Source organism: Ambystoma mexicanum, chromosome 11, assembly GCF_040938575.1.
Source record: "Ambystoma mexicanum isolate Mex_15411 chromosome 11, UKY_AmexF1_1, whole genome shotgun sequence".
NCBI lineage: Eukaryota > Metazoa > Chordata > Amphibia > Caudata > Ambystomatidae > Ambystoma > Ambystoma mexicanum.
Window position 1 is genome coordinate 306,483,424 of NC_090934.1, and position 22,827 is coordinate 306,506,250.

Here is a 22,827-nt window from a genome sequence, read left to right on the forward strand (position 1 = left end):
AAGTGATGGAGGTGCCCAAAACTCCATGTGCTTAATCCCCTTGGTTATAGAAATGCACCCAAAGGTGATTGGCTGGATGGCTGTCCTTGAAGGACAGCTATCCTGATGTGTGAGTGGACAGCTATGCTGCGAATGAATGGAATAAACCAGCATAAAAGAAGGTCTTTTGGTTGGCAGGCAGTCAACCACTGGACGAAACAATCCGAATAATAACTTGGAAGGGACGCCTGCTGCAACTCCTGAACCGATGGTTTGCTCGGTGAAGCCCTGCTGTGCTGAAGCTCCGAATTTGCCTCGACTAGTGAATCCCTGCAAGGATGACTTCTCCCCTTCGGTTGGTGGGACTAATCAACCCCAGAGCGAACTTGTCTGGGCATCCTCTCGGAGCTGGCTGTACTTCCATTGCCGAAGCAGGAAGTGCATCGTTTTTAAAGTCAGACCCAAGCTCCAGGAAAATCCTCCAGACTCCCATGAAGCAGGACTGACCAAGCCTGAGCCAACTCAAAAGAGTGCTGGACCCCCAGATGCAAGGAAAGTCCATTAAGGTATCAGAGAACTGCAGTGGTGCTACTTGCGATAGCCGCGAGAAGCTGAAACCACGAAGTGCTGCTGATCTGAAGTTTACCCATTGCTGCCGGAGACCTTTGTCCCCACGACTGAGGCCCAGGAACAGCAGGATATGCAGACCTACCCAGGAACAGAAGACAGCTGGAACCAATTTCTACAAACCAAAGTGTTAGGGCGAATTCTCAGAAATGTGCCAATTCCCTCCACCTTAGAGACAGAGCTACTTTGCTGGATTTTGAGGACTTGATTTTTTTGCATAGAGAGAGTGTGACCCTTTTCCCCGACTCGTATTTTTAATGTGATTTTGTACAGTGTGTTTCTTTTGGTTATGGAGTCAGACAAACTCCATAGGCATCATCTTTTACATTGGGTCACACAGCACCTTCAGTGCAGTGACACAGGGAAGTCTTTCAGATTGCCCAAAGGTTTGAATACCTTCTCTGGGATAAACTACTGTTTCCCAGAGCAATAAAGTGAAATTGACTACTTACATTTGTAACTTTCTAGACCCAGCACACACTATCTTCCAACAGGGTGCTGGAAGGGTTACCTAGTATTCCCTTTGTCTAGCTTCTCATGTAACATTTTTGTGCTACCCTTTCCCCACTGAATGGTTGGTGGCAGTGGTTTTGATTTAACTACAATAGTGTGCATTTACCGTGGGCTGCGTTCACAGCTGCAGTAAAGCACACAAGGATGCCATTTTTGTCAAAATGGCCCCATTTTTTTATTTTAATTGTAACAATTAGTTTATATCTAAACTTCAATTACAATAAAAAGAAATTCCAACTTTCACACAAAATAGCACAGAAAGAAAAGACAAAAACAGACATTCTTGACATCAACATGGATATAGGTGACATTTACAAATCAAGTCATTTCATCTCTCAGATTGTTTTCGAAGAACTCACATACTGCACATGTGAGGTACATTGTTCCCGGACAATATCCAATACCACCATTTGTCCATGTCTCCATCTACAGGAGCAAAGGTTCCAAGGTAGCGATTTCTTGACTGCGTTAATTTATGACACTCTGATCAGATGTTTCACTGATTCAAAGGATTGTTCGCAGAACCTACAGAGGTTATCGATATTAATAACTCTTCGCCTCCACTGGATCTCCTTGGTTGTGTATGCATTTAACCGCAGTCTCAAATTGGTTGCGATGTTTCCTTGAAGGAAATTTTTGAAGATATCTGGGGAGTCGATCTAAACTATTAACTAAAGGCCCCAAATCAATCGACGAAGTCAGGTGGTTTCTTTGTTCTAAGTTTTGTATCCAGTTCCATTTTCTTAGTTTCTGTTTAGCGATTTGGGGCATTGCTATGAGTGTTTCCCCACTTTATATCTGCAGATTCTAGGATCATTTTTAGTCCAATGAACCATTTTTGCAGAATACCACAATATTGATTTTGGCCGGCCGCTGAAAAAATTTGATATGCCGGGGCCTGATCCTCCAACGACATCATCCGTAGCATAGCCAGCGATTTCCAAACAACTATGTTATACATGGATTCCATTCCTAGTTCGTGCCTTATGGAAATGATTGAGACGCCTTTTGGAAGCTTGAGGATGCGTCTCCAAAACAGACCTTCAAGGGTTGTCCACAGATGATAATCTAGATTCCAGCCGGCCTCAGCCCCAAATGTGATCGACGGAATCACTTTTTGAGCATAGAAAGTTAATACAGGTTTTAGAGTGAACTTCCCGTATTTAGCATGAAGCTTTGCCCCTTGCAGCAAAAAAGTCACCATAGTTTAAGATCGGACATCCATTCATGTTCTCTAATTGAGGTATTGAATAGGATGCCTAAATATCGAACAGTTGGTACATGTTGTATCTGCTCATCTGCAAGTTTCCATCTGAAATTTTTAAATAATCTTTTTGAAGTATTTCCAATAGACAATCTTTGTCTTCTCCACATTGATTTGAAGAGAATTGTCGCCTAGATACTTTTCTAGAGCCAATAAGAGTCTTTAAAGGCCAATTGGTGTTGATCCATTAAGACAATATCGTCCGCATATATTGTCCAGCTGATACTATGGCTGTTGATCTTTGGAGGAAAGCATCGTACCCGAGTAAAAGGTTCTGAAACATCCGATATAAATAGTTTGAATAGATGGGCAGCCAGGGGGCATCCCTGTTTAACTCCCTTATTGTTTTACAAAGGTAGCGGGCGCCCCTCTCTCGCAAGAACAGACATGATAACCTGTTCAGTGGTTATTATCCACTTGAGAGTTCGCAGCCACTGCTTTTACTCACTGTGCCTTTCACAGATGGGAAATATCCATTTGCATATCAGTCTTTGTCCTGCCCAGGGGCAGTCCAGCACCGAAATACAATGGCAACTCCAATCTGAACGAGAGTACCACCAGCAACCCCATACACGTGTTTCACCCTTGTTGGGGATCATCAGTGAGGTGAAGCTGATGCCTCTCTAAGCACAGTGAGAGGGAGACCACGTCTGGTTGCCCCCAGGAGACCTAGGGTTACCAATCCCAGGTTCCTTAAAAAATAGTTTTACAAAGGTAGCGGGCGCCCCTCTCTCGCAAGAACAGGTTATCATGTCTGTTCTTGCGAGAGAGGGGCGCCCGCTACCTTTGTAAAACTATAACTCCCTTATTGGTAATGATCTCGTCAGTGAGCTCACCAGGTTCATTTATTCGCACTCTGATCGAAGTGTCTTTATGAAGGGCCATTATTGGCTGCAATAATCCAAGCGGACACGACCAGATCATCAATTTTTCCCATATTTTAATCGGTCAAGTGAGCCGAATGCTTGTTTCATGTCTATGAATGCGATAAACAAATGTTTGCCTTGTTGTAAGGCTTTTAGTTTCAGCAAATTCAATATAGTCAAGTTCACTTCTGTCCGACACCCTTGGTGAAACCTGTCTGACGTGTAGCGAAATGACCGGAGGTAATAGCCCACTTTGACAGCTTCTGCTATAAGAAAGACCCAAATATCTTACCCACAATGTCCAATAGGGCAATTGGACAGTAGTTTGCCGGGTTGCCTCGGCTGCCCTTTTTGAAAATAGGAACTATGATGGCAGTGTTCCAGGATTCAGGGATCGACTTTGTAGTAGCTATCACTCGAAACAGATTATAAATGAAAGTTGCACAATGCTCGTTATTTGCTTTTAAAATCACATTGGTAAGGCCATGTGGTCCAGCCGCTCGAGAGTTTGTTAGATTGTTAGATGTGTAATTGCTGTTATGTCCTCTCTCGATTCGATTACGTTCCAAGAGTGGATAGCTACAGCCGTTTCATCGCTCTTTTGGTTTACATTGATTCTGAAAACCTTTACAAAGTGTTGTTCCCAACTAGCCTTTGAAATACCATGATGGATCTTTGCTTTCTGGAATATAGCTTTTTTATTATATTCCATAATTCCTTTCTTTGTCTGATGACAAATAATTAGCTTTAGAATTCGCTCTCATCGCTCTTGGTCTCATAGTTGTAAAGCATTTCAACCAGTTGCGGTACTTCGCCTTAAGATGTTTCATTTGCGTTGGCTTATTTAGGTCTGAGCCTTTTTTTAATTATCAGATCACGTTGCAATTGTTTTTTTTTGGAGACACCAGTACACTAAATTCATATTTCTTTATATATGTGCAGCTGTTTGGATGGTTGAACTTTGTTTGAAAGTCTGCCAGCAGAGCAGTATAGTTTAATTTATCAATTGGCGCAACATCCTCTGAAGACATTTCATTTAACCTCTTCATTTGATTGTTTATTTTAAGGCGGTTTCCTCTTTGATTTACTTCCACTGGTTGAGTAAATAACTCCTCATTTGTTGACGAAAACACCTTTAAGGTTAGTTCAAGCAGGTTATGATCACTAAGTGTTGCTTTCAGAATCTCCAGATGTACAATCTCATTTAACATCTTATTTGAGGCCCAAAAGTAGTCAATGATTTTTTCACTGCCATCACGCTGCCATGTATAGTTCGGAGGACTATCTCCTTTTGTTTGACTATTCAGCATATGACAATTTCTGGCACTCATTGCTGACTGAAATTGATTGCCTCTACAGGTGATGTTTGTTTGGTACTTGCATGTTATCATAGTCCTGCGGTCATCAAACCACGAGAAATTCAAATCAACACACACGATCACTTGTAGATCAGAAAATAGTTCAATACTATCGTCGATCAATTTTGTTATCGATTGTATGAAATGACGTGAGGAAATCATCGCTGTGTTCCAATAAGTATTAATCAGAAGTAGATGTTTAAATGTTGCGCTGGGTCCGCTTTTGTTCTGGAGAGTGTTCCCTGCACAAACAAATTTGGAGAAAAGGATTGCAGAATCTCCCATCCGGAGGCATTGTTTATCATAGTCAATAGCCCAGAGAAAGGTCGACCAAACTTTTTTCCCAGCTGGATTCAAAAACATTGAATACCCATCCCTAGAGGGCACCTCCCGCAGCCATGTCTCGAAGACATACTGCAAAATTGTTTTCCAGAGAAACTTCAAAATTTGAAACAAATGTCAGAAACCTCTAGTGTTCCATGATAATAGCACATTAACATCGTCCTTGATGGTTTGCGATAGCTAAGCTCTATGTGAAGAATTTTGAGAAACAAATTTAAGGGGGGCTTTTTGATCACCAACTGTTCCCTCCTTTATATTACATTGTTTCCTAAGAGCTTCTCGTCTCTGCTCACGAGTTAGCTCTCGGTCGTGTGGCACTACGTTTGCACTTGCTTCTTTCATTTGTTTGGCTTCTAATGTCAAATCGAAACCAAACGACAGCAGTTTGTCTTTTGCTGTGAGTAATGTGTTTTCAACTGCCTGGGAGTTTATGTGCAAGTAGACCTTATCCAGAGAGTCCTCAGTGATTTATTCCACAATGGCTATATCATTAGAGGTCATCGTTCTTAAAGATGGAAAAATGATGTAACAGACGCATCACATTTCTGCGATTTAGATTGACTTTGTTCTCATCCGAGAAAATATTCTCAAGTCTGATTCTCCAAAGCTTATGTTCCTGTACCGATTTCGGAGGCGACACTTCTTTTGGGTTTGTTAACTTTTGGTTTTTCCATTGAGCCGCCGTCATCTTAGGATTCAACTTTGTTGAGATCAATCTTGTTTTTTGAGCACTATCTTCATCCGTCATCCGTTTCTGGCTTTGTGCTTTCTCGCATGAAGGATTAGAGGTCACACTCGATGGCTTTTTTGAGACACCAACTTTGGCTTTTTGCGCTTGGTAAATTTGTCTCGGGCCTGGAGTAATCTTTATAACAGGACGAGAGCTTTCATCATCCTGTACTGGCAGCTTCAGTTCATCTGATTCAAAGGAATATGTAGATAAATCACATAAATCATTAACACTTAAGTCAGTCTTGTTTGAACCAGAGTCAGATTCAATTCTTCATCTTTTATTTGGATTTGGTATTTCCAAAACATTTGGTTTACGAATTTCTTTCAACGTTGAATTTCTTGATATCACAATTTCCGACTCAACCTGCTGAACGTTCAACGCACTGCACGAAGAGACACCAAGCTTTTGTGGAGTCGAAAGATTCCTCACAAACGGTTTGGTTTTCATTCGAGATTTGCTTGTGTTTGTTTTACTCTTATTCAGTATTTGTTTATTAGTAGGGACTTTTGTGGTCTTTGGGTTGAGACGTGGAAAATCATTTTTGCAGCCCCAGTAAAAATACCAAAGGTGTTGACACTTCCTTTGGGAAGGGGTACACTAGCTTCATTTTTGTTTTGATCTTTCGCCACGAAAACCATCGGTGAAATAATGTTTCGTAGTGGATCGACTGTTACGATTTGCGCTTCACTTGGAGGATTACTTTCAGAATGATCTTCTATAGTAGCTACAACTTGTGGATCAGATGTCACAATGGCCGCACTACTTGCTTCAGTGGTTTGATGTTTATCGTTTCTCTTGTCAGGAGCAGTGATACACATAGCAGTGTTTTTTCCGCGTGAAATTACGTTTTTCCGTATATTTACATTAGATCTTTCTGGAAATTGTCGATACCTCTCGTTTGGTGCGCCATCAATGTCCGCCAGGCTCATAGGTATAGAGTGCCGATACCACTTCATTATTTCCAGAATCGTCTCCATTTGATAATTTTTATCCGTATGGTCTCTCATTGCAAGGTCTCCTAGTCGATTTTGCCATTGAAAGGAGATCTCCGCTTCACGTTCAACTCTAGCCAATGAGTATAGTTTTCTTCGAGTGACGATACTTTATTAAGTTATGCAGCAGGGCATTTTGATCTTTTACAGTTTCATAAAGCTTGATGAATGGTATCAGGGCTAATGATGTAGCCGCTAGAACATTGTTATGAATCTGTATCCCGGCTGCCACCGATATGTTCTCTTTATTATGGGTGTTTGACTGAAAATCTTGGATAGATGGTTCATCCTGTTTGCTTGAGCGCCATTCATTTCTTGAAGGCTGTTGAACTGCTTTTGAATTGCCATGGTATCACAGGTTTTCAGTATGTTCCTTTGTGGAACTCGAGTTTGAATTTCTTGTCGAGGTAATGCCCATATTTTGTTGACTCTTTTTGGTGCGGTGTACTAGTCCACGATTTAAACATATCGTTCTTTGAGTTGTGGAAGGACTTCACACTCCTTTCTCACTATTGCTGGGAGGCTTTTCTTTGGCGATGAACGTACTTTGCGGAGCCATTGAAAAGCTATTGATAAATTTATTTTTTACAGCTTGATAGTCAGCTATCAACCGCTCCGTCAGCTGCGCTTCTCGTCCTGCCAGATCCACTCCCAGGCTATTTTTGTGGGCATTTGTTGGCATAGAGGGCTGAAGTACAGAACTTTCTAATGGACGTACTGCGTCCCTACTTTGCATGTCTGGCTCAATTTCAAAGACCATGTTTTCAGCAACATCTCTTCTGACTGGAGAGTCATGTTTTTTAACAATAGTTATTGGCGAAACAAAGGAAAAGTTAGTCAAATTTCCTGTTCCATTTGGTAATTTTATAGCCAAAAGTTCAGTATCTGTTAAGTCAAACGGGGATAAAACAAGACAGTGTCAATTTCTACCATCACACTTGACTCTGATGTCTGAGCTCCAATAGTCCCAGTAATGACTGTGTATATATCAGTTTGTGGTAGCAATGAGTTCAGTTTCGCCACCTTTGGAATGTCGTTTCCAGCTTTAGAAAGCTCATTTGTTTGGGAGTTCTGAGTGGAACAGTCAGCCGTCTCACCTTCTTCACATACTTCCACGCAGCATACATCAGCTAACGTCTGATTAGCAATAGACACGGCAGCAAGTGTGTCAGCTCCTTCATTTATCTTTAACACCATGTTTACTGCCGCGCTTTCCGGCTTTGTGCACAATTCAGTAATCAGTGTTGGGTGTAGCACCTTCTGCACCTGCATATATGCCGACAGCACAGCGGCTATATGTACTGGGACATTTGTTGCTTTATTCCCGTCGCCGCCAGCAGTGGTGAACCGGCAGGGAGACTTGCGGCAACAGATTGAGCCGGGAATGGGAAAGAGGGAGTGCATGAGCGAGCAGGGGTGGGGGGGGGGGGGGGCAGGGGAGAGCAGAGGAGGGAGAGAGGGGAGAGGGAACGGACACAGGGAGGGGTGGGAAAGTGTTGATGGGAACACTTTCTACTGACGCCGCAGGCTCGGCTGTAAAGGAAAACTCGAAACGATTTTGAGCGTTCAATGTTGTTTGCCGTGTTTGTGGACGAATATCAGTTACCATGATTAACTCTTACCAGCTACTAGCAGTTAAGTTTCTTCAACGGCTTCTGCGGCGAAGGCGGACTGGAGGCAGACTGGACTCTGCACCGGACTCCGTGCCGCGCGCTTGGGAGGTTTTTGAAGGCAGAGCCAGTAGTATTAGAGAGAGGACTGATCCCATACTGCAGCTCCTCAGAACAGAATAGGTAACAACAAAGCTGGAGGCAGACTGGACTCTGCACAATAAAACCAATGATCAAAGCTTTTGGTGCCTGTGTTTCTTGTGCTGTGCAGTGTAGGATGACACAATATTGTGTTTAGATCTTGGGTAGCCTGTAGTTCTTGTCATCTTGAGCTTCCGGACAAGGCAATACAAGCTGCTCCTGCTTGGGGTTGGTGTGCTCCGGCCGGAATGGCCATCCTGCTCCCAGTCCTGTGCCACAGGATGTGGAAACCTCATGTCACTACGAGGTCCAAAGGCGGACAAAACTCCAGAGCCGAAGAAGAGACCTCGAGGCAAACAAGATGGCCCTGGGTCTTCAATCTGACGGCCCGCAAATACAGTGCTGGTAAGAGTTCATACTGCGCATGTGCAGAGAAGAAGTCGGTCTGCAGGGAGCCTGGCAAGTAGTTATAGAAGCACAGTGCGCATGTGCAGAGAACAATTCTTTTTTTCGCCATTTCTTTGTGGAAAGGTCCTTCTTGGGATTTACGCTGTGCGCCAAACCAGGTTTGGTCCCATTGTTCGCTTTCACAAGATTCACGAGTGAAGCTCGCCTCTGGCTCCAGGGTATCTGGGGTAGGCAGGAAGTGAGGGAGATGTCCGAAACTTCCTGTGCTTAGTCTCCTAGGAGACCCAAATGCACTCTGTGGTGATTGGCCGGCTGACTGTCCGGCAAGGACAGCCACTCTGCTGGGTGACTGACAGCTAGGCTGGAATGAATGGGAGAGAACTGAATAAAAGGCAAGGCTTTTGGCTTGGCAGGCAGTCTCAACCACTGGACGAAGGAACCGAAGAAGAACTTCAAGAGAACGCCTGCTGCAACTCCTGGACCACTGGTTTGATCAGTGAAGCCCTACTGCAGTGCCGAAACGCCAAGTTTGCATAGATTGAGAAGCCCCTGCAAGGACGACTTCTCCCCTTGAGTTGGTGGGACCAATCTACTCCAAAGTAAACCATCCATCTCGGAGCTGGTTGAATTTCCACAGAGTTGCTGCTGGAAACCGTATAACCAGGGAGAGGAACACCAGATTGTGTACGTTGCTTTTAAGCTGGCCAAGAGCTCCAGGAAGATCCACCGGACTCCTAGGAAGCAGGACTGACGGAGGCTGAGCTTCCTCAGAGTGCGGGACCCCAGAAGCAGGAGGATAGTCCATCTCGACAGCCAGGAACCGCAGTGTTGCTATTTGCGGTAGACGCGACAGGCTGAAACCCTGAACAGCCACTGAAAGTGAAGTTTGCCGGTTGCAAGTTTTGACCGTCCCAGTGCATTGTAGAAGTCAGACGACATCCTCCCTCTTGTCCCCACGACTGAGGCCCAGGAACAGTGAAACCTGCAGAGCTGCACAGTAACAGGAGTCATCTGCTGCATCTTTTTCTTCATCTTTAAAAGGTATTGTACAAAGTCTGAGAGCACTTGCCTCTTGCTGTAGAGTTGCTTGCATCTTCTACTACTCAAAAGTCTAACCAGCTTGTGGCCCTAAATGTGATTCTTCTTTTCTCCAAAGACTTCTCAAACATTGTGCAAAGACTTTTCCATTTACCTACCAGAGGTGCTTCATCCCATATAAGATTTTGGCCCATTGACTTTATTTATAGTTACAAGTATTCAAATAAATTGACTTTGGTTTAGCCTATTGTTTTGAATGACTCTCTGGGGGATCCAAAAGTATTTGCCTGCTTAAGAATATTTGGTCGCTTGTATGTTCTAGATAATCTTTTCCTTTGAAATCTTACTCCATGATTCTAAATTCAACAGTGATATATTCATGTCCCCAGCACCCATCTAATTGAAGTCATCTGAGGGTGTAGGTAGTGTCTATGGGCCTTCCCAAAAGGGTGTCTACTGATTTAGAGATATTAGGAGTGTATATTTCTTGAAGTGTATTTGAGTGTTACTGTTATATTGCTCCCTTCTGAAGGCTTATTCTAACTGACTGATAAATGAATAATTGTTTATTCAAGAAACCTTGAGTGTAAAAATGTATTTGCAACTCCACTACAGCTCACATTGACCACTCTTGAGATAAGCCTGGCTGCTCAACACGCTACCAAAACTGTGTAGTAAAAGCTTATACCAAAGGTTGGGTTTCCTATATCTGTAGTCAGATTTGTTTGTAGTGTTCCCAGTGCGTACTGCACGGAAACGTTGCCTAACACAAAAGGTACTATAAAACCAAGGGACACTTACCTCTTGGTGTGTAGCCTTGCTAGCTCTCTGTTGAGACTTGTCTTGGTTGCCTTTGCAGAGTTGCTTGCAGCTTCTGCCCCTCACAAGCCTCCCAGCTCGTGGCCCGACAGTGATTTCATTTTCTACAATGGATATTTTGCAGCTCACCTAGACTTTTGCTCAACTAACATTTGCTGTACTGGCTCCCTGAAAGACTTCTTACCTCAGACTCTGCTTTAACTATCCCTCAACAAAGGGCACACATTAGATAAGTTGTGGGGCTGAGAAAGGGTTAATTTACTTTGCATTGAAGGCTTAAAAGTACTTACCTGCTTCAGAATATTTGTTAACCATTGTTTTATTCCAAACTTTCCCTTTTGACACCAAACTCAGTATTGGTCTAAATGTGCCAGCAATATATTACTGTCCACAGTGTCCTAGTAACTAAAGTCACCTCAGGGTGTAGGAAGTGTGTATGTGCCATCCCAAAAGGGTATGCACTGATTTAGTGAAACAGAGTGTGATTTTTGAAGTATATTTTTGTGTTGCATGTATTTGCTCCCTTCTAAAGAAGGTTATTCAACTGACTGTTAAATAATTGTTTAATCAAGAAACCTTGTGTGTAAGTGTTTGACTGTCACTGTGAAACTGTTACAAAGCTACAGCTCACATCGACCCCTCTTGAGATAAGCCTGGCTACTCAGGCCCTCTACCAACTTGAGTAGTACATGCTTATACTAAAGGTTGGGTTAACTATTGCCAAGAGGACCAGGCTGGTGCAGTCTCCCACAGGGCACTGCATACAATCTTGCCTAACAAATCCCCAAACCCTCACCTTTTAAGCAGGTTTCTTGCATTCATGCACAGCCTAGGCTGTGTCTGCCAATCAGGACAAGTTGCATTCAGGCATTCCTAGAGACAAAGGGGAACCTCCCTCACATCCTGTTCTTCCAGACACACTGGAGCCAGGGGCGGGCTTCAAGCCCGCCAAAAGAAAGACAAACAAAGGACTCCAACCTGTCAACGCAGAGAGTAAAACCCAAGAAAGACCTCACAAACAGAAAATGGCGAAAGAATACAGGGGCCACTTTGACAAAATGGTCAACCATTGGGGCTGTACCGCAGCGGAGGGTTCAGCCTGCGGTAGAAAAGTAGAATGGTAGGAAAAATTAAACCACTGCCACCAGCCATTTAAAGTAGTGAGGGTAACAAACACGTTACATGAAAATGTAGGTTAAGGGGCTACTCGGTAACCCCCCCAATCCCCGCACTCCACATAAGATGGTGGATCCTGGACCTACAAAGAGAAAAGGTAAGTAAAGTAACTTAAACTTTACTATTCTTGAGAACTGTAGATCACACAAGAAAAGGTACTTAAACCTTTTGAGAAATCTAAAGGGATTTCTCTGTGATAATGCACTGAAGGCGCTGTGTGTCACCATACAAAAAGATGATGCCCATGGAGTTCGTCGGACTCCAAAAACAGTGAAAACTCAAAATCCAAATCAGGTCAAAACACATGAGTGAGGAAAAAGGTCTCACTCCAGGGTGAAAATTAAAAGACCTAAGTCCAGCAAAAAAGCTGGGGGTCTCAATGGTTGAAAGGAATTATCGCACAAATGGAAAATTCACCCTAGCAGGTATGAAACAACTAGCCTAGCTATGTCCTCAAGAGCCACAAAGTTACAGAAGAGAAAGCAGACTTCATAAGGGACAAGGCAGAAAACAATTGGCTCATGTGCTTGTGCCTTCACACAAAGTTAATTTTCAGAAGCCAATAACCACTACACAATGGAGCTTTCACTTCTAAAACAAAATGAAGAACGAGTTCCTTCTCCCGGAGAAAAGAAATGCTCAGAAATTGACTCAAGTAAATAAATAATTTACAAGATTACAAACATCTTTACACATTTACAGACAAAAAAGTTGCCCTACTTCATACCTGGATAGCAACAACCCTGGACGACATTGCCAAAGAAAAGCCCTTCACCCCATCACACAAGAAAACTACAGCAAAATGGTTCACCCCACTACTCAAAGCCATGAAAAGGAAAAACCGAAAACTAGAATCAGAATGGAGGAACAACACCACCACCGCAAACAAATTGAAATTCGTACAACAGACCCGCGCATATAAAAAGGAAATACAAAAAACGAAGAGGAAACATTATGACAACCGAATCTTCAGAGCACCAAACGCTCAAAGAGAACTATTCAAAATAGTAAACGAAATAAAAAACCCACCGGCCTGCAACAACACGCCAATACCATCGACGAAACTTTGCGAGGACCTCAGAGACCACTTCAAAAACAAAATAACCTCCATCCAACACACCATACAAAACAGACCAAGCGTTCAAAGCTCAAACCCCACCAACACAGAAGAGGAACACGCAAACAAGCTACAAAACTTCCCAGAAATATCAGTTGAGGCTTTCGTCAAACTGGTAAACCAAAGCAACAATTCGGGCTCTCCTGAAGACCCCTGCCCCCCGGACATATACAAAACAATTCTCAAACAAGGAACCCCCATGGAATACCACAGAAACCTCCTCAACCTCTCAATCTCAACAGGAAAAGTACCGCAGGCCTTCAAATCGGCTTACATCAAGCCGCTACTCAAAGACACAACAGGAGACGTAGAGGACTTATCGAACTACAGACCCATCTCCAACATACTCTACATAGCCAAACTACTAGAAACATACATCTACCAAATAACCCAAGAATTCATAGAAGACCATTGCCTACTAGACCAGGCACAAGTTGGCTTCAGACCTATGAGAGGAACAGAATCGGCTCTCCTCTCAATATGGGACGACCTAAAAACAAACGCAGACTCAGACAACAGCACCGCCCTGAATCTCCTTGATCTGTCTGCAGCCTTCGACACTGTCAACCACGCCATCCTCATAAAGCGATAAGAAGGACTAAGGATAACAGACACTGCCCTAGTATGGATCAAATCCTTCCTAACAAACAGAACAGAAACAATATGGATGAAACCTTATAAATCCAAACCCAGAGTCTCCACGTGCGGAGTACCACAAGGATCATCCTTCTCCCCGCTTCTATTCAACATATACATGTACCTATTAATCAAACTCATCAAAAAACACGGCCTCACATGCTACAACTACGCCGACGATACTCAAATAATCTTCAACATACAAGACACCAGAGAAGAAAACACCACACTAGAGAATTGCCTTTGTGACATATTCAACTGGATGAACCTCAACCATCTCAAAATCAACCTGGGCAAAACAGAGATGATTGTTTCAAAAAAGGGAGGAGACATCAACTACATCCCCTGGCCAAGAGAGCTCGGCACCACACCAGAACCATCTTCAACTGTAAAAAACCTAGGGGTCCTGATGGATGACAACCTCACTCTGGAGCCACAAGTAAACTCGGTAATCAAGAAATGTTTCTTCCTCCTGCGAGCAGCAAAAAGGATCCTACCGTTCCTGTCATTCGCCAACAAAACACTCCCCATCATCGCTCTGATCATGTCCAGAGTAGACTACGCCAATAGCCTATACCTGGGCATGCCCGAACGACTTCTAAAAAAACTGCAACGCATACAAAATGCAGCAGCCAGACTCCTCCTCAAGCTACCCAGAAGAGAACAAATCACACCCGCGCTAACAATACTACACTGGCTACCACTGAAACAACAAATAAAGTTCAAGGCCATGTGCATCACACACAGAGCAATACACAAACAAGGCGCAGAATTCCTAAGTGACAAACTACGCCTACACCAACCGACAAGAACACTAAGATCAAGCACCGACATACGCCTGGAACCAAAACCCTACAACAGAAAAAAACTTGGAGGATCGTCCTTCTCTCACCAGGCACCCAAAACCTGGAATTACCTACCTAAGAATATACGGAATACAACAAACCACCTAGCATTCAGGAAACTCCTCAAATCATGGCTCTTCAAAGCATAACCACAGCGGAGACGCACCAGAATGCCCAGACATTAAAACAATGACGAAAATAACTCCAACCTCGACCACTCTCAAATTGGATAAACACTCAAACCAAATAACCAACCACTCGACAGAGCATAAGACATCATGGAAAATAGCCACAAAGGAAGGCTGCAGAGACTGACCACACACCTAGACCCACACGAAAGCCCCAAGTAACTCTCCCACTTGTACGTATCGGACAAACATATCCAGACCGGCAGACGCATCTGGATAGACGTTGGCCTGCGTCGCATCTGGATAGGATCGATTGAAGGACAACATGCCCACGCCCAGAAAACGTGAATGCTAACATGTGCCACACCTAGAATTGTGAACACCAGCCTGCGTGGCCACGCTCAGATGGAGTTGTGAGTGTTAGCATGCCCACACACCTGGACGGGTCTCTAGACACTAGCCTGCGCCGCATCTGGATAGGGGTGTGAGGGTTGGCATGACCACTCCTGGATGGAGTCCTGATCATTGGCCGGCGCCGCGTCTAGATGACAATATGAAGGGCCAACAGGCGTCACACTCAGACTGAACTACAAATGTTAGCATGGTAAAGGTCAGGTAACCCACTAACCAATATAAGCTCAAACTCTGCATACTTATCTAACTCAAACGCACACAACCATCTCTCGCACAACAAGCCCCACACACTTCACAACACTGCAACACCACATAAACCGGAACAGCACACGTGGACTGACTCCGATCCGATACCCGCACCAAAGCTCAGCACCCGGTGTATACGGAGTTGAAGCTGCCAACAGAACACCACTCCTCTCACTATCCTACTCCCTTCTTCACCTTACTAACCCATCCCACCTTTATCGTTATCCGTTGGTGACGGTGCGCGGTACAAATACCTTTAACATTTTCAAAATGCACTAAAACAACATTGTTACTTCGCAAAAAGAAGGAGAATGATGAAAAAACTGAGTTACTTATATTAGGCTCTCACCTCAGACTAAATAAATTGGACCCTGCCTTCAAATCATTTAGAGACGGGAATACCATCAAGGTATCAAACGATACAAAAACCCTAGGTATTTCTTGATTCCACCTTGCCGCTCATGAGAAACTAATGCCGTGGTGTCAGCCTCAGCCTATACATGCAAACTCATACCAGCACGTGGACCTTTTATCACTGTCACTAACTGCATTATCCTTGCTAGAAACCTCATTATGGCTAAAGATCGATGACTGCAATGCCCTCTACTTGGGGACTAGTCAAAGAAACATCAAAAATCTACAGGTAACCCAGAATAATGCCATCAGGGCAGCCCTCAATATTCCTAGGAAACTTCATATATCGGACATTCGACGGAGTTTACATTGGCTCCCTGTTCACAGAATATCACTCAAAACCCTTGCACTGACCCATAAGTCCCAGGCCAACCTTGCCCCTGAATATCATGCCAACCGCTTCAATGCCTACACTTATACCAGACCACTGAGATCCGCACAAGCTCATTCACTATCTATACCCAGATTTAAGCTTCATAAGGCAGGGGGGAATCTAGCTTCCCAGTTCTTGCAGCCAAATTGTGGAACACAGACCCCATTATACTCAGTGCTGAACCATCTTATTTCTCCTTTAAGAACAAAGCCAAACGCTGGCAGGTTGAGCTGGACCTTGCTGCCTCATGCACAGAATGTAAATTACTTTGTGCCACACTATTATGTTAGTACCATGTTCTACTGTACCTTGTAACTGTTGTACTCCTTTTGTAACCTATGTACCTTATCAAGAAATGCACCCAGATGCCTTTGGGCCAGGCATGCAATACAAAATAAATACAAATATACAAATTAGTGAAGTCTGGCTGAGCGGGAGTACATAGAGTGGCATTAGTTATTTAACAATGTTGCCAGTGAGGGCTGACGTGCAGTCATTGTCAGACAAACAAAAAAATGTAGAATTGACAACATACAGTGCAATGCTTTCATACTCAAATGAAAATGCTGTCCTTTGTTAAAGAGGAGATGAGAAAAAAGACCCAATTAAAATAAGCAAATAATAAAAGCTGCTATTCAGACAACTCTAGCAGCGGCCAGTGGGGAGGAGCTGGAGGCCAGGGGAAATATAAAGCACAATCTTCAGACGCCAATACATTTCAAACTTTCTTTCAACTAAAAGTAATCAGTTTTGCGCGCATACACAGAAATATGGAACCTAGAACAATATCCAAAAAATTGACAAAACTGTCAAGACAAGTCACGTAAAAAACACTGTCACAAACACTCACTCAAAACGACAACAAACATTAAGTAGTAATTTAAAAGTGAAACTTACAATTACCTGCTGATCCGGTGGGATAAACTCAAGGGCCTTCTGGATAACTCTGCAGCCATACATCTGCAATGCCAATGACAGCACATGCCCTCGGATTCGCTCTGCCAAAGCCAGCTTCTGTTCTAAGCTGCCAAACTAGAAATGAAACGGGTAATTAGACAAATAAAATTATTTAGAAACACTACATCCATTTTACAAGTGGAACTTTATTTTAGGTAATTACAAAATATCCATACAAGCATGGCATGAATATACATAAATACATTAAGAGAAACCATTAAAAATCTCAAATACATTTACAAACTCATCGCTCAACATAGATGGCAACACGATTAAGGTTGCCAAAGTAAAAACCTAAGGTTTTTACCTTCACTCCAGCCTTATGCTGGCAAAACACGTGAACGCAATGGCATCTTCCACTGCTTACACATGTAAGTTGATTAGACCGGCAAAACCCTTCCTTTCTACAAATAGTTGCATCACCTTGGCAAGAGCACGTGTGCTGTCCAAGTTGGACTACTGCAACGCCCTCTACTTAGGATCAAATAAACATATCACTAATAAAATTCAAACGCTCCAAAATAATGCTCTGAGAGCAGCCCCAGGAATGACCAATAGAGAACATATCTCAACAATAAAGACAATCCAAGTGGCTCTCAACTATTGACAAAATTAAACTAAAAACTGCTTCTCTAACCTTCAAGTGCCTTATCAATGCAACACCTCGCTACCTAACAGAGGTTCAATAGAAGACTCGCGTCCAGACCCACCGGAGCGGCCTACACTAACTGTTTATCAGTTCCATCCTTCAAAATGTCAACAATTGGTGGGTTAAAGCTGCCCAACTTTGGAACTCACTCCCACCCCACCCTAAGGACAGACCAAACCTACTCATTCTTCAGATTAAACATTATCAATTGGCTTAAAGAAAACATTTAGCCTCAGTACTACCCTTACATCTATTGTATCTGACTTGCAACTTACACTGACTTTTTTCTTTACGCTTATGGACCGACACTGTTCCATTAATTTGACGTCACATTCTGTAATGTTGTATTGTTCTTGTAACTCTGTATGCTTTTGTAACTGCTTAACCTTGTAACCATGTGATCTTGTAACTGTATAACTTTGTAACCATGCAAGCTTAAAGTATTCTTATCCTTCGCGCCATGATACCCTTGGGTCTGGCGCACATTACAAATAAACAAACAATCTAATATTCAGATATTTTATACTACAAACTTAAGAGATGCTGCAGCCTTGCTTATCGGTAAATATTCCTTAAGAAAAAACTATTTGTATAGCATAAAAATAACAGGATAGTTAAAGCAATAGATTAACTTCGTAACCTGTATACATGCATAATACTGTGATATAGGACACATTAAGAGCCCAGGACACATCTACATCTCTTGCCAAGAGTAAGCCTAAAAAGCTGGACGATACTGCCTCAAATTTCACTTTCCCATGACCGGCTAAAGTAGTGCTCTTCTTAGGGCTTTATACGTTTGACAAAAAAAGAAATTACTTAACTCAGCTTTCTGATGGACGGTTCCCCACAAATTCCTCATCTATAATATCCCATCCACAGCTGCTTGTCTGAAACGTTTCTGCCATTAGAGGGCGCAGTGCAGCTCCACCCGACACTTCTATGCACACTGCACCAGAGATGTCGGGGCACGTATATACTGAGGCACTGATCCGTGAGTTCGGTTCCACCCTTTATCCCTAGCACACTGATGTGGAGGAACAATTGGTGAACTCGCTATCTGCCAAGAGGTAGCGTTACATGAGCCAAAAGATACCAGTGTTGGGAAGGAACTAGGGTCTTCCTATAACCCCCCCCCCAAAGGGCTTTAAAATTAGGCAAGACTTATTTTGACTTCTTCTAGGGCACTACAAAGGACCGGGGGGTGGGGGGAGGGGTGTTAGAGAGGGCCAGCTCTTTTTGCTGGACTTTAGGACTTAATTTCTAACCTGGAGAGAGCGAGACCTTTTTCCCACTCTCTCATATATTGTTCTGTGATTTGGGCTCTGTTTCCTTTGACTTTGGAGTCTGACCAATTCAACAGGCATCACCTTCAGTGCAGTAGCACAGGGAAGTCTAAGATTTTCCAAAGGTTTAAATACCTTCTCTAGGATAAACTACTGTTTCCAAGAGCAGTGAAGTGAAATTGACTATATACATTTTGTAACTTTCTAGACCCAGCACACACTATCTTACAATAGGGTACTGAAGGGGTTACTTAGTATCCACTTTTTCTAGTTTCTCATGTAACATTTTTATGTTCCCCTTTCTACAGTTAAATAGCTGGTGGCAGTGGTTTACTTTTTCCGACCACAGTGTTTTTACCGCGGGCGGCAATTGCAGCTGCAGTTTTGTCAAAATGGCCCTGGTCGGTCTTCATTTTTTGTTGGCAAGGTCCTTCTTGAGATCTAATCTGCACGTCAAACCATTTTTGGTCCCTTTGTTGGTTTCGTCTTTGGCGGGATTCACTGGTAAACCCGCCTCTGGCTCCAGCATGTCTGGCAGTGAGGGAGATGCCCGAAACTCCCTGTGCTTAATCCCCTTGGTTACAGGAATCCAACCAAAGGTGATTGGACAGCTGGCTGTCCATGGAGGTCAGCAACTCTGCTGTTTGAATGACAGCTAGGCTGCGAGGGAATGGGAGAAACCTGCATAAAAGGTGAGGCTTTTGGTTTGAAAGGCAGAGTTGACAGTGGAACGAATGAATCCGAAAAAGAACTTGTGAACTTGTCTGGATATCCTCTCGGAGCTGGCTGTACTTCCATTGCTGCTGCAGGAACCGAAGTGCCAGGGAGAGGAACGCCAGACAGAGTGCATCGCTTTTAAGTCAGACCCGAGCTTCAGGAAATTCCCCAGGACTCCCTGGAAGCAGGACTGACCAAGCCAGAGCCACCTCAACAGGTCCCCAGATGCAAGGAACGTCCATAAGGTATCAGAGAACACAGTGGTGCCATTTGCTATAGACACAAGGAGCTGAAACCGCGAAGTGCAGATGAATTGAGACATGCTCAGGAAGTGCCCAATACACCTGACAGGACTCCTTGATCATCCTTTATAAAATGTTCAAATAAATCCTCTCCAGCTAATCTATTACGAGAATTTCAGAGTGCTACTTACGGCGTGAATCAAGCCACACCCACTTGGAACGCACCGTCCAACAAAAACCATTGCGCACGCCCCCATGAGAAATGCCCAGGAAGTGGCCGATATGCCTGATAGGTGAGAGGCTTGTGCGGCAGAGGGGGTGATGGCTAATCTCTCATTGTTGGAGCAAATACGGCAAGGCTTTCCAATGGCTGCTATGTCGCTTCGCTCTCCATTATTAATCTTCACATTGATCTTTGAATCTGCTATGGTACATGTACTTGTAAGAACGAAAACTGTAACCTATTATGTTTGTTTCTTTCATTGCTAAGACTAGTTGGCTGGCCACAAAAACTGCGCGGACATTGTTTTTTGTTACATGCGAGGTAAATGTGTTTGGTGACAGCGTGCAACCGTTCACAGTTTTGTCTGAGACTAGAGTAGCTGACGCTTGCGTGCTGTTGCAGTCGAGTTAGCACAATCCTAATGTGCTTGGAATTTCATTGTTGAGCAAGTATTAAGCAATGTTGAAATTGTTGATCTTTATTATTGCTGGCATTGTGTTCAGAACTTCACTGTTGAGCACCTTTGATTCCTTTGTAAAATCATTGCTAAGGCTACTCAGCTGGCCATGAAAACTGCTCAGACATATTTCTTTTTGTCACGTGTGAGGAAAACGTGATCAGGGATAGTGTGCAACCGCTCACAGTTCTGTCTGAGACTCGACTAGTTAATGCATGCATGCTGTTGCACACGTTGAGCAACAATGATCCTACTGTGCTTAGATTTTCATTGTTGAGCATGTATTAGGCAACAATGACTATCTTTATTGTTGTTGCCATTGTATGCAGAATACCACTGTTGAACACTTACTAAGCAAAGCTAACGTTGTTGCTCAACACGGACATGGTGGGGAGACTGCGCAGTGGGAAATGCCCAACAAAAAAAGCACTCACCCTTACAATTAAATAAAACAATTTCTAGAGTCTAGTGACAATATGGAAATCCATCTGCCTCAACAATCATTAAATGAACGACTAATGGACTGACACTGCACCCTATAGTCAACAGTCCATTGCAGTCGAACCTAGTGATGATTCAATGAGGCATTCAATCCGATTAGTTACGCATGGGTTGCTTTCTGTATCCACTTTGGCTGGTGAAGCCTTAGTTTACAATATTGAGGGTGATATCCCTAAGACAATTGCGGGTCCCTCCATGGTTGCGCACTGCTCCGCGAAATTGGTCTCTCAATCAGGCCTCGAGGAGCAGTTCGACAACCACATATCGGATGTTTCGATATTGGCACCAACTGTAAAAATTGAGTGGGGGAAATGTTTTAGAGTATCACTTGGCCCTTCATCACCCGCTACTCTTCTACCCTAAGAGGTTGAAGACATAGGTCTTCATAATTATTATGGAGACAACGCTGCTGCACAAAACATGTGGCCTGGGCAACCATAGGACCCCTCTATTCATCCTCCTTCCACCAGTTTTCAAACTTTTCCTATACCCAAACCAATCCCCAACTATTCTCTGAACACGCATCACATTCGTGGCTCATCCAAGGATATGGGCACAGCCTCCCCACACAATGACCTCAAAAGTGATGTGCCCTTAACTAAAAATTCCAACAATCATTTCAGGTTAACAAACAGGAAGATATCACTTTCCCTGTATTATCTAGGATACTTAATCTTCTTGACAAGGGACACGAGATGACATCACAAACTAAGTGACATCAAGCACTCCATCTCTGACATGTGTAAACTTAGTAGACTGGAAGGCTTCATGTTCACGCATGAAAACTACCAGGCTCTGAAATTAATAACTGTAGACACCCTGATAGAACAACTTCAAGTGCCCATAGAGCACATGTCAGCAGTCAAATCTATGCAAACTTCACAAGGCTTGATGCCATGCTCACCGGTGTCTAGAACGTATGCAGAAGTCGTCTCAAATGGTCCCTCTAAATTGGAACTTGGTCATGCACTGTCCTCTACTGTATTTGAAGCCGTCAACCTTAATTCAATCAAGATAGATGACATCTTCAGATATCTAATTACCCAAAAGGGCACAATCAATTGTGGGCAAATGTCCACAGTCCAGTGATACTGCCCTGGCTGTTGAAACGAAGGTAGAGGAGCCAGACAGTCGTTCACCACTTCGATATTTAAATGATCTATCTTGCCAAAGTTGATGTGCCCGATTCCAAGGGTCCTGCATCTAGTAACACTTCTTTAGATGCATCACCGCAATTATATTCACGCAAAATGAAGCGTGCACATGCCAGAGCCTTAAAACATCAAACCAACAAAAAAACAGCAAAACTTACAAAGAAAAAAAAACAAACAAGTGTACGGACACAACTCCTACACAAAAAATCTCTGCAACTTTTCAAAGGATGACTAAATAGACCTAAATCCACTGACCGAAGAATCAAAAGATACTTATCAATTTAGAAAAAAGACCTCACAAAGGCAAAGATCTAGATCAGCCTTTGGCTTCAATAACCGCTCCTAAAACACATTCCCAGCTGAATCTTTCAAACGCTTAGGGTAATGAATGCGCATTTGCCACTGAATCAGAAAAAATAAACACCTTATCCATTTCTCCTGTAAACCGGTAATTTCAAACAGCGTCAATTTTCGCAATTCTATGCAATCACCTGCATTAAGCAACTCGGAACTTCTAAACCAGACTTAACAATGCCGCACTTAAAAACTCCTGCAATTCAACCAACAGAACCAAACCAATCTTCAGTGCATGGACCTATAAA

At 43.3% G+C, this 22,827-nt stretch overlaps 1 protein-coding gene across 16 annotated transcripts in view; it reads right to left on the minus strand.

Annotated features, from left to right (window-relative positions):
- The window catches only part of PUM1 (pumilio RNA binding family member 1), a 1,312,543-nt gene that overhangs the window by 242,482 nt on the left and 1,047,234 nt on the right, over positions 1-22,827 (minus strand). For 12 of the 16 annotated variants that reach the window (XM_069623034.1, XM_069623036.1, XM_069623035.1 and 9 more), the window contains one exon: positions 16,937-17,071. In XM_069623034.1, coding sequence (XP_069479135.1) covers positions 16,937-17,071 — 135 coding nt within the window. The remainder of the gene's footprint in view (positions 1-16,936; positions 17,072-22,827) is intronic. The other 4 variants (XM_069623037.1, XM_069623038.1, XM_069623031.1 and 1 more) reach the window with 1 other exon arrangement.